General features: G+C 48.2%; 1 protein-coding gene across 3 annotated transcripts in view; it reads right to left on the bottom strand.

Moving 5' to 3' along the window:
- The window catches only part of heatr1 (HEAT repeat containing 1), a 95,281-nt gene that overhangs the window by 69,301 nt on the left and 12,706 nt on the right, over window positions 1–13,274 (bottom strand). For all 3 annotated transcript variants that reach the window (XM_033025455.1, XM_033025457.1, XM_033025456.1), the window contains exons 2-3: window positions 12,052–12,203; window positions 1,949–2,165 (exon numbers count right to left, since the gene is read on the bottom strand). In XM_033025455.1, the coding sequence (XP_032881346.1) occupies window positions 1,949–2,165; window positions 12,052–12,193 (359 nt within the window). In that variant the 5' untranslated portion in view covers window positions 12,194–12,203. The remainder of the gene's footprint in view (window positions 1–1,948; window positions 2,166–12,051; window positions 12,204–13,274) is intronic.

Genomic DNA, 13,274 nt, shown 5'->3' on the forward strand with positions numbered 1-13,274 from the left:
CTTACCAAAACATGCATACACTTGGCATAGAGTTATTGCAGCAAATGGTTCTAGATATGGCAGTTTGCTGTTTTGTGTGTAAGTAAACATGTTAGTCTGTGTCCAAGATGGCTGTCGGAAGGGAGAGTGGTCGCTGGCGCGCTTTAGCTGCCGCTGCTCTCTCTTCACATTGTGTTTTTGATTTTTTGTCTTTGGATTGAATTCTGTTTTTAATTTGCGTTTTGGTGATGTCTTTATTACTTATTTTATTCCGATTATATGTTTTATTATTCTTGTTAATCTCTGTAAGGTGTCCTTGAGACTTTTGAAAGGCGCCCACAAATAAAATGTATTATTATTATTATTAAGGAAAGCATGGGTAGACTAGGCCTATAAACTCTAGTTTAGAAGAATACAAAGGGGTCTCATTAAAACTTACAAACTTCCTAGAGCTGGATAGGCTGAATGCTGGGAGCACGTTTCTCCTGAATGATGAGACCATGAATCATGGTTTCAGAAAAAAAGGTAACTTAGGACAAATGCAGATTGGTGCTTTTTGGAAGTCCCTACCTGAGAGGGCTTAGCAGCTTTGCATGGCACAGCGGCACAACTAAGGAAAGCCAGCTCCACACAGTTCCAGACACCCAGATTCAGTGTGGCCCTTGGAAGCTGTCTGCATGGAGTTTGCATGTTCTCGTTGTCACCGTGTGAGATTCCTCTGGGAGATTGGTTTTGGCCACATCCCAAAGTCTTGCAGCTAGGTGGGGACATTGACCATTGTAACTTGCCCTTAATCTATGGGTGACAAGTAAAATTTGAGGACAGCTGAGGAGAATGAGGCGTGAATAAAACATGGAGGAAGAAAGTAAATGAATGCTTGGTAGGTTGTCAGTGCAGATGTGGTGGGTTGAAGTGTTTGCTCCTGTATGACTCTATATGGGGATTGTTGAGGTAAAACATTGCCCATGATCTTGATAAACAAAGAAGCTATCAAGGGCCAAATAGCACATTCCTATTCCTGCTATTTCATGATTTGGTTGCACCATCAAGAGATGAGATGGCCAAAGGTCTCCATTTCTTAACCCAAGTTAATGTGTTAGGTTTTGGGCACCATGTTATTGTAAAGATGTTCTCAAGCTGGAAAGGGTGCAAAGAAGATTTACGAGGATATTCCAAGAGCTTTAACAATAGAGAGAGGTTGACCAGGCTAGGACTCCATTCCTTGGAGCGCAGGAGGATGAGGGGTGATCTCATAGAGGTGTTCAAATCATGAGGAATAAATCGGGTAGGCGCACACAGTCTTTTGCCCAGAGTGGGGGAAATCGAGAACCAGAGGACATAGATTTAAGGTGAGTGGAGAAAGATTTAATAGGAACCCGAGGGAACTTTTTCACGCAAAGGGTGGTGGGTGTATGGAACAAACTGCCAGAGGAGGTAGGTTAGGCAGGTACTATCGCAATGTTTAAGAGACATTTGGACAGGTACATCGACAGGACAGATTTAGCGGGATATGGGCCAAATACAGGCAGATGGGACTAGTGTAGATGGGACATGTTGGCCGGTGTGGGCAAGTTGGTCCATAGGGGCCAATTCCACGCTGTAAGACTCTATGACACAAACTTTTAGTCCACTTGTTTGGGGTGGCACAGTGGCGCTAGGGACCCGGGTTCAACAGCGGTAGAGTTGCTGCCTTACAGCGCTAGAGACCCAGGTTCAACACAGAGTTTGTACGTTCTTTTTGTGACCACGAGAGATTTCTCGGGAGCTCCAGTTTCCTCCCACACTCCAATGATGTACAGATTTATAGGTTAATTGGCTTCTGCAAATTGTAAATTGTCCCTCATACGTAGGATAGTGCTCCTGTATGGGCATCGCTGGTCAGCGCAGACTCGGAGGGCCTGTTTCTACACTATCTCTAAAACAAAATGGTTGTCTAAATTATAAATCAGAACAATGTTACTCAAGTTACCTGTGAATAAGCCATTCAAGACATTTCTGGGCAGGCTTGAGCATGAAGAATGGAGATAAATGTATTAGAAAACTAGTTATATTCTCATCGAGCCGGGCATTCACTTCTTTAGTCTGGACACTACGCTCAAGACCTTTGGCAGCTTGGCTGAAGAGTGTGGACTGGAACTCTTCAAAAGATGGATCAATTCCTACAAGTTCCTCTAGACCAGTACATCCTGTGATTGAAGAAAAGAGTGTTGGAAAGAATGATTAAATAAATACAGGGGCACAATATGACATAGCTTCCTACTTATTTCAATCCAATTAAAAATAGTAATAGGCGTCACACTTTTGTGCTATATTTTCCACTCTTTACAAAATTGCTTATGGCAACTATTTAAATAACTTAAGGAAACAGAAGAGGTTATTAAACTCAATAGCATTAAGGAAAATAGTTAATATAGTGACAGAAGTGAAAGCATCCTGTGTTAATGACCATCTTAATTAATAAGATATGGCCATTAATACAGGATGCTTTCACTTCTGTCACTTTGATTTCCTTTAATTCCACATACTTCCACATCACGAACCTCAGAAACTATCTATCTATCTATCTATCTATCTATCTATTAATATATAAAACTCTCGCCCAAAATTCCGAAACGGAACTCCGTCCGGCTGTCACATTTCTTCCATTGATTCCCTGCAACTCCGAAACTGGACGCAGAATCGCCGACATCTTTTCCATTTCGGTAGAGATTTCACTTTTCTTTCAAAGTATCCGCTCCTCATTACATTCCGTCGTGTTTAAGTACACGTTTTTAATCAAATCCTTCCCCCCCCCCCCCCAATATTTCAAAACTAAACTGGCTTCACACCCACAGAACCTTCACCAGCCCCAGCCCCTGCTGAACGTTCCATCGTGTGATGTCACAATGCCCAATCTTCACATATGTCCAATCGGAATGGATCCATTTACATATGCCTATGCAGGAGCCCAAGCCAATGGTGAACGTTCCATCGTGTGATGTCACAATGCCCAATGCTCAAAGACATCGTTGCCATAGAGAGGGAGTACAGAGAAGGTTCACCAGGCTGATTCCTGTTATGTCAGAACTTTCATATGAAGAAAGACTGGATAGACTCGCCTTGTAATCGCTAGATTTTAGAAGATTGAGGGGGTATCTTATAGAGACGTTTAAAATTCTTAAGGGGTTGGACAGGCTAGATGCAGGAAGATTGTTCCGGATGTTGGGGAAGACCAGAACAAGGGGTCAAAGTTTAAGGATAAGGGGGAACGCTGAATCGCCGACATCTTTTCCATTTTGGTAGAGATTTCTCTTTTCTTTCTAAGTATCCGTTCCTCATTACATTTCGACGTGTTTAAGTGTACGTTTTTAATCAAATCCTAACCCCCCCCCCCCCCCAATATTTCAAAACTAAACTGGCTTCACACCCACAGAACCTTCACCAGCACCAGCCCCTGCTGAGCGTTCCATCGTGTGATGTCACAATGCCCAATCTTCACATATGTCCAATCGGAATGGATCCATTTACATATGCCTATGCAGGAGCCCCAGCCAATGGTGAACATTCCATCGTGTGATGTCACAATGCCCAGTGCTCATAGACATCGTTGCCATAGTGACAGTACAGAGAGTCAGATGTGGGCCGAGGAGCCTTCAAGACAACATGAGATGTTCCCATATTGTGTGAAAATATTTACGTCATTCACCCCTGAACCTCGATAAGAACACCACCTGCACATCTTAATTAAATTAGAGAAAAACGGAAAAGAGGTCGGGCATTTACACTTTTAAGGCTCTGTGTGTGTCGAAGCTTCGTGTGTGTGATGCCGCACCGCTAACCCCCCCACCACCCCCCCCCCACGCGTTGCCGAGACGGACCCGACTTCGACGACTTCAAGATACGATATTTTAAGACGGCAGGGACCCGACTTCGACGACCAAATCTCCCCTGGGGGCTACAGGTAGGGAACGGTCTTTATGCACTTTTCCAACTCTGTGTGTGGGGGTGGTTAGTGTGTGTGAGGCGCCCGCCCCCCACCCCCCCCCCCCCAGTGGGGGCTACGGGTAGGGAACGGCTGCATTGGGGGATCAGACCCAATGGGTTTGCCATTGGTCGTCGTGTTTAAGTGCACGTTTTTAATCAAATCCTAACCCACCCCCCCCCCCCAATATTTCACAACTAAACTGGCTTCTCACCCATAGAAGCAGCACCAGCCCCAGCCCCTGGTGAACGTTCCATCGTGTGATGTCACAATGCCCAATGTTCAAATACATCGTTGCCATAGAGGGAGTACAGAGAAGGTTCACCAGACTGATTCCTGGGATGTCAGGACTTTCATATGACGAAAGACTGGATAGACTCGGCTTGTACATGCTAGAATTTAAAAGATTGAGGGGGTATCTTATAGAAACTTACAAAATTCTTAAGGGGTTGGACAGGCTAGATGCAGGAAGATTGTTCCAGATGTTGGGGAAGTCCAGAACAAGGGGGTCACAGTTTAAGGATAAGGGGTAAATCTTTTAGGACCGAGATGAGAAAAACATTTTTAACACAGAGAGTGGTGAATCTCTGGAATTCACTGGCACAGAAGGTAGTTGAGGCCTGTTCATTGGCTGTATTTAAGAGGGAGTTAGATGTGGTCCTTGTGGCTAAAGGGATCAGGGGGTATGGAGAGAAGGCAGGTACAGGATACTGAGTTGGATGATCAGCCACGATCATATTGAATGGTGGTGCAGGCTCGAAGGGCCGAATGGCCTACTCCTGCACTTAATTTCAATGGTTCTATGTTTCCCTCTCCGAAACCCCTCTCCCACCCATCCCTCTCTCCCCCACCCCCCTTCCCTCTCTACGCCACCCCCTTCCTCCTACCCCTCTGTCCCTCTTCCATCACTCCCCCTACCCCTCTCCACCTCCCTCTCCACTCTTTCCCCTCTCTCCCCCACCCCTCTCCCCCTCCCTCCCTCCTTCCCTACCTCCCCATCCTCCCCCTCCACCACATCTATCTCCCCATCCCCCTCTCTCACCCCCTACCCCGCTCTCCTTTCCCTCCCAAATCTGTCCCATTTCCTCCACCTCCTCTCCCCTCCCTCCCCTCTTCACATCCCCCCTCCCTCCCCCCACCTGTGTGTTTGGGGGTTGGTTAATATGAGTTTGATGCCGCAGCCCCCCCTCCCCCCCCCCCCCCTGCAAAACGCCGTTGGGGAAACAGACCCAACGGGTCTGCACTTGGTCTAGTTAATATATAAAACTCTCGCCCAAAATTCCGAAACGGAACTCCGTCCGGCTGTCACATTTCTTCCATTGATTCCCTGCAACTCCGAAACTGGACGCAGAATCGCCGACATCTTTTCCATTTCGGTAGAGATTTCACTTTTCTTTCTAAGTATCCGCTCCTCATTACATTCCGTCGTGTTTAAGTACACGTTTTTAATCAAATCCTTCCCCCCCCCCCCCCAATATTTCAAAACTAAACTGGCTTCACACCCACAGAACCTTCACCAGCCCCAGCCCCTGCTGAACGTTCCATCGTGTGATGTCACAATGCCCAATCTTCACATATGTCCAATCGGAATGGATCCATTTACATATGCCTATGCAGGAGCCCCAGCCCATGGTGAACGTTCCATCGTGTGATGTCACAATGCCCAATGCTCAAAGACATCGTTGCCATAGAGAGGGAGTACAGAGAAGGTTCACCAGGCTGATTCCTGTTATGTCAGAACTTTCATATGAAGAAAGACTGGATAGACTCGCCTTGTAATCGCTAGATTTTAGAAGATTGAGGGGGTATCTTATAGAGACGTTTAAAATTCTTAAGGGGTTGGACAGGCTAGATGCAGGAAGATTGTTCCGGATGTTGGGGAAGACCAGAACAAGGGGTCAAAGTTTAAGGATAAGGGGGAACGCTGAATCGCCGACATCTTTTCCATTTTGGTAGAGATTTCTCTTTTCTTTCTAAGTATCCGTTCCTCATTACATTTCGACGTGTTTAAGTGTACGTTTTTAATCAAATCCTAACCCCCCCCCCCCCCCCAATATTTCAAAACTAAACTGGCTTCACACCCACAGAACCTTCACCAGCCCCAGCCCCTGCTGAACGTTCCATCGTGTGATGTCACAATGCCCAATCTTCACATATGTCCAATCGGAATGGATTCATTTACATATGCCTATGCAGGAGCCCCAGCCAATGGTGAACGTTCCATCGTGTGATGTCACAATGCCCAGTGCTCATAGACATCGTTGCCATAGTGACAGTACAGAGAGTCAGATGTGGGCCGAGGAGCCTTCAAGACAACATGAGATGTTCCCATATTGTGTGAAAATATTTACGTCATTCACCCCTGAACCTCGATAAGAACACCACCTGCACATCTTAATTAAATTAGAGAAAAACGGAAAAGAGGTCGGGCATTTACACTTTTAAGGCTCTGTGTGTGTCGAAGCTTCGTGTGTGTGATGCCGCACCGCTAACCCCCCCACCACCCCCCCCACGCGTTGCCGAGACGGACCCGACTTCGACGACTTCAAGATACGATATTTTAAGACGGCAGGGACCCGACTTCGACGACCAAATCTCCCCTGGGGGCTACAGGTAGGGAACGGTCTTTATGCACTTTTCCAACTCTGTGTGTGGGGGTGGTTAGTGTGTGTGAGGCGCCCCCCCCCCACCCCCCCCCCCCCAGTGGGGGCTACGGGTAGGGAACGGCTGCGTTGGGGGATCAGACCCAACGGGTTTGCCATTGGTCGTCGTGTTTAAGTGCACGTTTTTAATCAATCCTAACCCACCCCCCCCCCCCCAATATTTCACAACTAAACTGGCTTCTCACCCATAGAAGCAGCACCAGCCCCAGCCCCTGGTGAACGTTCCATCGTGTGATGTCACAATGCCCAATGTTCAAATACATCGTTGCCATAGAGGGAGTACAGAGAAGGTTCACCAGACTGATTCCTGGGATGTCAGGACTTTCATATGACGAAAGACTGGATAGACTCGGCTTGTACATGCTAGAATTTAAAAGATTGAGGGGGTATCTTATAGAAACTTACAAAATTCTTAAGGGGTTGGACAGGCTAGATGCAGGAAGATTGTTCCAGATGTTGGGGAAGTCCAGAACAAGGGGTCACAGTTTAAGGATAAGGGGTAAATCTTTTAGGACCGAGATGAGAAAAACATTTTTAACACAGAGAGTGGTGAATCTCTGGAATTCACTGGCACAGAAGGTAGTTGAGGCCTGTTCATTGGCTGTATTTAAGAGGGAGTTAGATGTGGTCCTTGTGGCTAAAGGGATCAGGGGGTATGGAGAGAAGGCAGGTACAGGATACTGAGTTGGATGATCAGCCACGATCATATTGAATGGTGGTGCAGGCTCGAAGGGCCGAATGGCCTACTCCTGCACTTAATTTCAATGGTTCTATGTTTCCCTCTCCGAAACCCCTCTCCCACCCATCCCTCTCTCCCCCACCCCCCTTCCCTCTCTACGCCACCCCCTTCCTCCTACCCCTCTGTCCCTCTTCCATCACTCCCCCTACCCCTCTCCACCTCCCTCTCCACTCTTTCCCCTCTCTCCCCCACCCCTCTCCCCCTCCCTCCCTCCTTCCCTACCTCCCCATCCTCCCCCTCCACCACATCTATCTCCCCATCCCCCTCTCTCACCCCCTACCCCGCTCTCCTTTCCCTCCCAAATCTGTCCCATTTCCTCCACCTCCTCTCCCCTCCCTCCCCTCTTCACATCCCCCCTCCCTCCACCCACCTGTGTGTTTGGGGGTTGGTTAATATGAGTTTGATGCCGCAGCCCCCCCTCCCCCCCCCCCCCCCTGCAAAACGCCGTTGGGGAAACAGACCCAACGGGTCTGCACTTGGTCTAGTTAATATATAAAACTCTCGCCCAAAATTCCGAAACGGAACTCCGTCCGGCTGTCACATTTCTTCCATTGATTCCCTGCAACTCCGAAACTGGACGCAGAATCGCCGACATCTTTTCCATTTCGGTAGAGATTTCACTTTTCTTTCTAAGTATCCGCTCCTCATTACATTCCGTCGTGTTTAAGTACACGTTTTTAATCAAATCCTTCCCCCCCCCCCCCCAATATTTCAAAACTAAACTGGCTTCACACCCACAGAACCTTCACCAGCCCCAGCCCCTGCTGAACGTTCCATCGTGTGATGTCACAATGCCCAATCTTCACATATGTCCAATCGGAATGGATCAATTTACATATGCCTATGCAGGAGCCCAAGCCAATGGTGAACGTTCCATCGTGTGATGTCACAATGCCCAATGCTCAAAGACATCGTTGCCATAGAGAGGGAGTACAGAGAAGGTTCACCAGACTGATTCCTGTTATGTCAGAACTTTCATATGAAGAAAGACTGGATAGACTCGCCTTGTAATCGCTAGATTTTAGAAGATTGAGGGGGTATCTTATAGAGACGTTTAAAATTCTTAAGGGGTTGGACAGGCTAGATGCAGGAAGATTGTTCCGGATGTTGGGGAAGACCAGAACAAGGGGTCAAAGTTTAAGGATAAGGGGGAACGCTGAATCGCCGACATCTTTTCCATTTTGGTAGAGATTTCTCTTTTCTTTCTAAGTATCCGTTCCTCATTACATTTCGACGTGTTTAAGTGTACGTTTTTAATCAAATCCTAACCCCCCCCCCCCCCCCAATATTTCAAAACTAAACTGGCTTCACACCCACAGAACCTTCACCAGCACCAGCCCCTGCTGAGCGTTCCATCGTGTGATGTCACAATGCCCAATCTTCACATATGTCCAATCGGAATGGATTCATTTACATATGCCTATGCAGGAGCCCAAGCCAATGGTGAACGTTCCATCGTGTGATGTCACAATGCCCAGTGCTCATAGACATCGTTGCCATAGTGACAGTACAGAGAGTCAGATGTGGGCCGAGGAGCCTTCAAGACAACATGAGATGTTCCCATATTGTGTGAAAATATTTACGTCATTCACCCCTGAACCTCGATAAGAACACCACCTGCACATCTTAATTAAATTAGAGAAAAACGGAAAAGAGGTCGGGCATTTACACTTTTAAGGCTCTGTGTGTGTCGAAGCTTCGTGTGTGTGATGCCGCACCGCTAACCCCCCCACCACCCCCCCCACGCGTTGCCGAGACGGACCCGACTTCGACGACTTCAAGATACGATATTTTAAGACGGCAGGGACCCGACTTCGACGACCAAATCTCCCCTGGGGGCTACAGGTAGGGAACGGTCTTTATGCACTTTTCCAACTCTGTGTGTGGGGGTGGTTAGTGTGTGTGAGGCGCCCGCCCCCCACCCCCCCCCCCCAGTGGGGGCTACGGGTAGGGAACGGCTGCGTTGGGGGATCAGACCCAACGGGTTTGCCATTGGTCGTCGTGTTTAAGTGCACGTTTTTAATCAAATCCTAACCCACCCCCCCCCCCCCCCAATATTTCACAACTAAACTGGCTTCTCACCCATAGAAGCAGCACCAGCCCCAGCCCCTGGTGAACGTTCCATCGTGTGATGTCACAATGCCCAATGTTCAAATACATCGTTGCCATAGAGGGAGTACAGAGAAGGTTCACCAGACTGATTCCTGGGATGTCAGGACTTTCATATGACGAAAGACTGGATAGACTCGGCTTGTACATGCTAGAATTTAAAAGATTGAGGGGGTATCTTATAGAAACTTACAAAATTCTTAAGGGGTTGGACAGGCTAGATGCAGGAAGATTGTTCCAGATGTTGGGGAAGTCAAAAACAAGGGGTCACAGTTTAAGGATAAGGGGTAAATCTTTTAGGACCGAGATGAGAAAAACATTTTTAACACAGAGAGTGGTGAATCTCTGGAATTCACTGGCACAGAAGGTAGTTGAGGCCTGTTCATTGGCTGTATTTAAGAGGGAGTTAGATGTGGTCCTTGTGGCTAAAGGGATCAGGGGGTATGGAGAGAAGGCAGGTACAGGATACTGAGTTGGATGATCAGCCACGATCATATTGAATGGTGGTGCAGGCTCGAAGGGCCGAATGGCCTACTCCTGCACTTAATTTCAATGGTTCTATGTTTCCCTCTCCGAAACCCCTCTCCCACCCATCCCTCTCTCCCCCACCCCCCTTCCCTCTCTACGCCACCCCCTTCCTCCTACCCCTCTGTCCCTCTTCCATCACTCCCCCTACCCCTCTCCACCTCCCTCTCCACTCTTTCCCCTCTCTCCCCACCCCTCTCCCCCTCCCTCCCTCCTTCCCTACCTCCCATCCTCCCCCTCCACCACATCTATCTCCCCATCCCCCTCTCTCACCCCCTACCCCGCTCTCCTTTCCCTCCCAAATCTGTCCCATTTCCTCCACCTCCTCTCCCCTCCCTCCCCTCTTCACATCCCCCCTCCCTCCCCCCACCTGTGTGTTTGGGGGTTGGTTAATATGAGTTTGATGCCGCAGCCCCCCCTCCCCCCCCCCCCCCTGCAAAACGCCGTTGGGGAAACAGACCCAACGGGTCTGCACTTGGTCTAGTACATAACTAAAACTCTGGTCTTGTGTTCATCCGGTTTATGCGTTTTTTCAATTTGTGCAAAAACGGTACGTGATAGCGCTACGATTTTTCGCCAGCTAACACACCATTCTCCTGTGCTGCGAGTGCACCAAGTTTTGTAAAAGTTAGCGATGTTTAAAAACCTTAAAAACCACGCGTGCGCAGATTGTTCTCCTCTCCTGCCAGTCAGCACCGCGCGGATTATTCTCTTCTGTCACTCCCCGGGACGGTTCGCCCCTTCCTGCGCCATCGCGTCTTTACTGGAGCTGAGGGACGCTGTTGGTGGCCGGCGGAAGTCTCCAACCGGATACAATTTTCGGAGGGACCGGAAGCGGCCCGGCCCGGCGTGGGAGATGTCGCCAAACAGAAAACCTGATCCCGGCAGAGGAGAGCGTCCAGTGCCCGATGTGAGCCCCAAACGCACCGCCATCGCAATGCCCCGCAGCTCCAACCCCTTCTCCTCAGGCCCACCCTCACTGTCTCCTGCCCCCCTCCCCCGTGATACCCCGCTCTCTCTTATGGCGTCTTTTCTGAGCTTTTCCCCCCCCCCAGTCACCAGATGAGAGGGAAGATGTTGAAGGGGTTCAGAGAAGATTTACCAGGATGTTGCCAGGACTTGGACTGAGCTACAGGGAAAGGTTGAGCAGGTTAGGGTTTTATTCCCAGAGCACAGGGGGATGAGGGGTGATTTTATAGAAGTGTACAAAATCAGGAATAATAATAATAATGATGGATGGGATTTATATAGCGCCTTTCTAATACTCAAGGCGCTTTACATCGCATTATTCATTCACTCCTCAGTCACACTCGGTGGTGGTAAGCTACTTCTGTAGCCACAGCTGCCCTGGGACAGACTGACGGAAGCGTGGCTGCCATTCTGCGCCTACGGCCCCTCCGACCACCACCAATCACTCACACACATTCACACACAAGCAAAGGTGGGTGAAGTGTCTTGCCCAAGGACACAACGACAGTATGCACTCCAAGCGGGATTCGAACCGGCCACCTTCCGGTCGCCAGCCGAACACTTAGCCCACAGAATCCTTTGCCCAAAGTAGAGGATTTGAAAACCAGAGGACAGAGTTTTATGGATAGGTTGGAAAAATTAATGGGAACCTAACCTGAGGGGTAATTTCGTTTTTACACAAAGGGTGGTGGGTGTGTGGAACAAGCTGCTCAGGGGGGGAGCAAGATGAGGCAGGTACTGTCGCAAACTTTAAAAAAACAATTAGACAGGTACATGGATAGGATAGGTTTCAAGGGATATTGGCTAAAAGCAGGCTGGTTGGACTCGTGTAGATGGGGCATGTTGGATGACGTGGTCAAGTTGGGCTGAAGGGCCTGTTGCCATGCTGTATCACTATGGCCTATTCTTGTGATGTACTGTTCTATGTTTAACATGAATAAAATGAACTCTACATATCAAGATATAGAAAGGCTGCAGGTGGATTTGTAGTACAGTGATAAACTGGCAAGTGCTACCTATAATCTGTGCCATGTTTGATGACAGTGGTAACAACTGCCAGGATAAACATGCTGAGGAATGGCAATGTAGATGTATCCAGCACTTACCTATGGCAAAGAAAGTTTCCCTGTCAATAGTAGCAGCTTCCTTGCAGTCAAACAACAATGATGCTACTTCTTTGCGAGTGAAAAGACTTGAATCAGTTTGGGGGAGCGCCAAACGCTTCAGCTGATAGGCTAAAGAAGTCATCCTGCTTTTCCTAAAACAAGTGGGGAGAAGAAAAATTAGTTCATGTTCTTCGCCTGACAACTTGATTTTTAATAACTTAAATTTGTTGTTTGTTTTCTAAAAGATCCTTTTTATTTCAAAGGACATGGATTTCCATAGCACCAATAATGCCTCCTTCAGATAGATACAAAGTGTTGGAGTAATGAACCGGGTCAGGCAGCATCTCTGGAGAAATGTTTCGGGTCAAGACCCTTCTTCAGACACTTCCGTCCCCTTCAGAGCCATCCCAAACCATTTTACAGCCAGAGATGTACTTCTGGTGTACTGGCGTAAGAGGAGAAATTGGAGACGGGTGCACAACGGAAGCAGAAATGTGACAAGATAATCTACTTTCAGATGTTCTTTGGGGGATTAATAACTTTCCTCGTCTCATCTGAAACGGTGCAATCAGATGTTATTGATCTAAATGAGCAAGTACTTGTCAGGATATAGACACAAAGAACTGCAGAAGCTGGTTTATACCAACAATAGACATAAAGTGCTGCAGCAACTCAGTGAATCAGGCGGCATCTCTGGTGAAAAAGAAGGGGTAATGTTTGGGATCAGGACCCTTCCCCAGACTGATTGTAGTGGGGGGGGGGGGGGGGGGGGAGAATCTGGAAGAGAGGTGGGGTTGGACAGCGTCTGGCAAGCAATAAGTGGATACAGATGAGGAGGGGTTTTGATTGGCAGATGGTTCAGCACAGGTCAGAGATGAAATGCCAGATGAAAAGTATAAGGATAGACAAGGTGCAAAATGCACACCAGAGGAAGGAATATATGTGGAAGGGGACAGGAGGAAGGGGAAAGGAAAAAAAAGGTGTGCATCCAAGTGGGGTCAGGTAAGGAGCGTTTGTTGGTTAGCTACCTAAAATAGGGAATTCAATGTTCATTCCGTTGAACACCCAAGCAGAATATGAAGTGCTGCTCCTCCAGTTTGCGTGTGCCCTCATTCTAGCAATGAAGGAGTCCAAGGATAGAAAGGTCAGTGTGGGAATGGGAGGGCGAGTTAAAATGGCTAGCAGCAGGGAGATCTAGCAAACCAAGACGGACCATACTGACC

Source organism: Amblyraja radiata, chromosome 8, assembly GCF_010909765.2.
Source record: "Amblyraja radiata isolate CabotCenter1 chromosome 8, sAmbRad1.1.pri, whole genome shotgun sequence".
Taxonomy (NCBI): Eukaryota; Metazoa; Chordata; class Chondrichthyes; order Rajiformes; family Rajidae; genus Amblyraja; species Amblyraja radiata.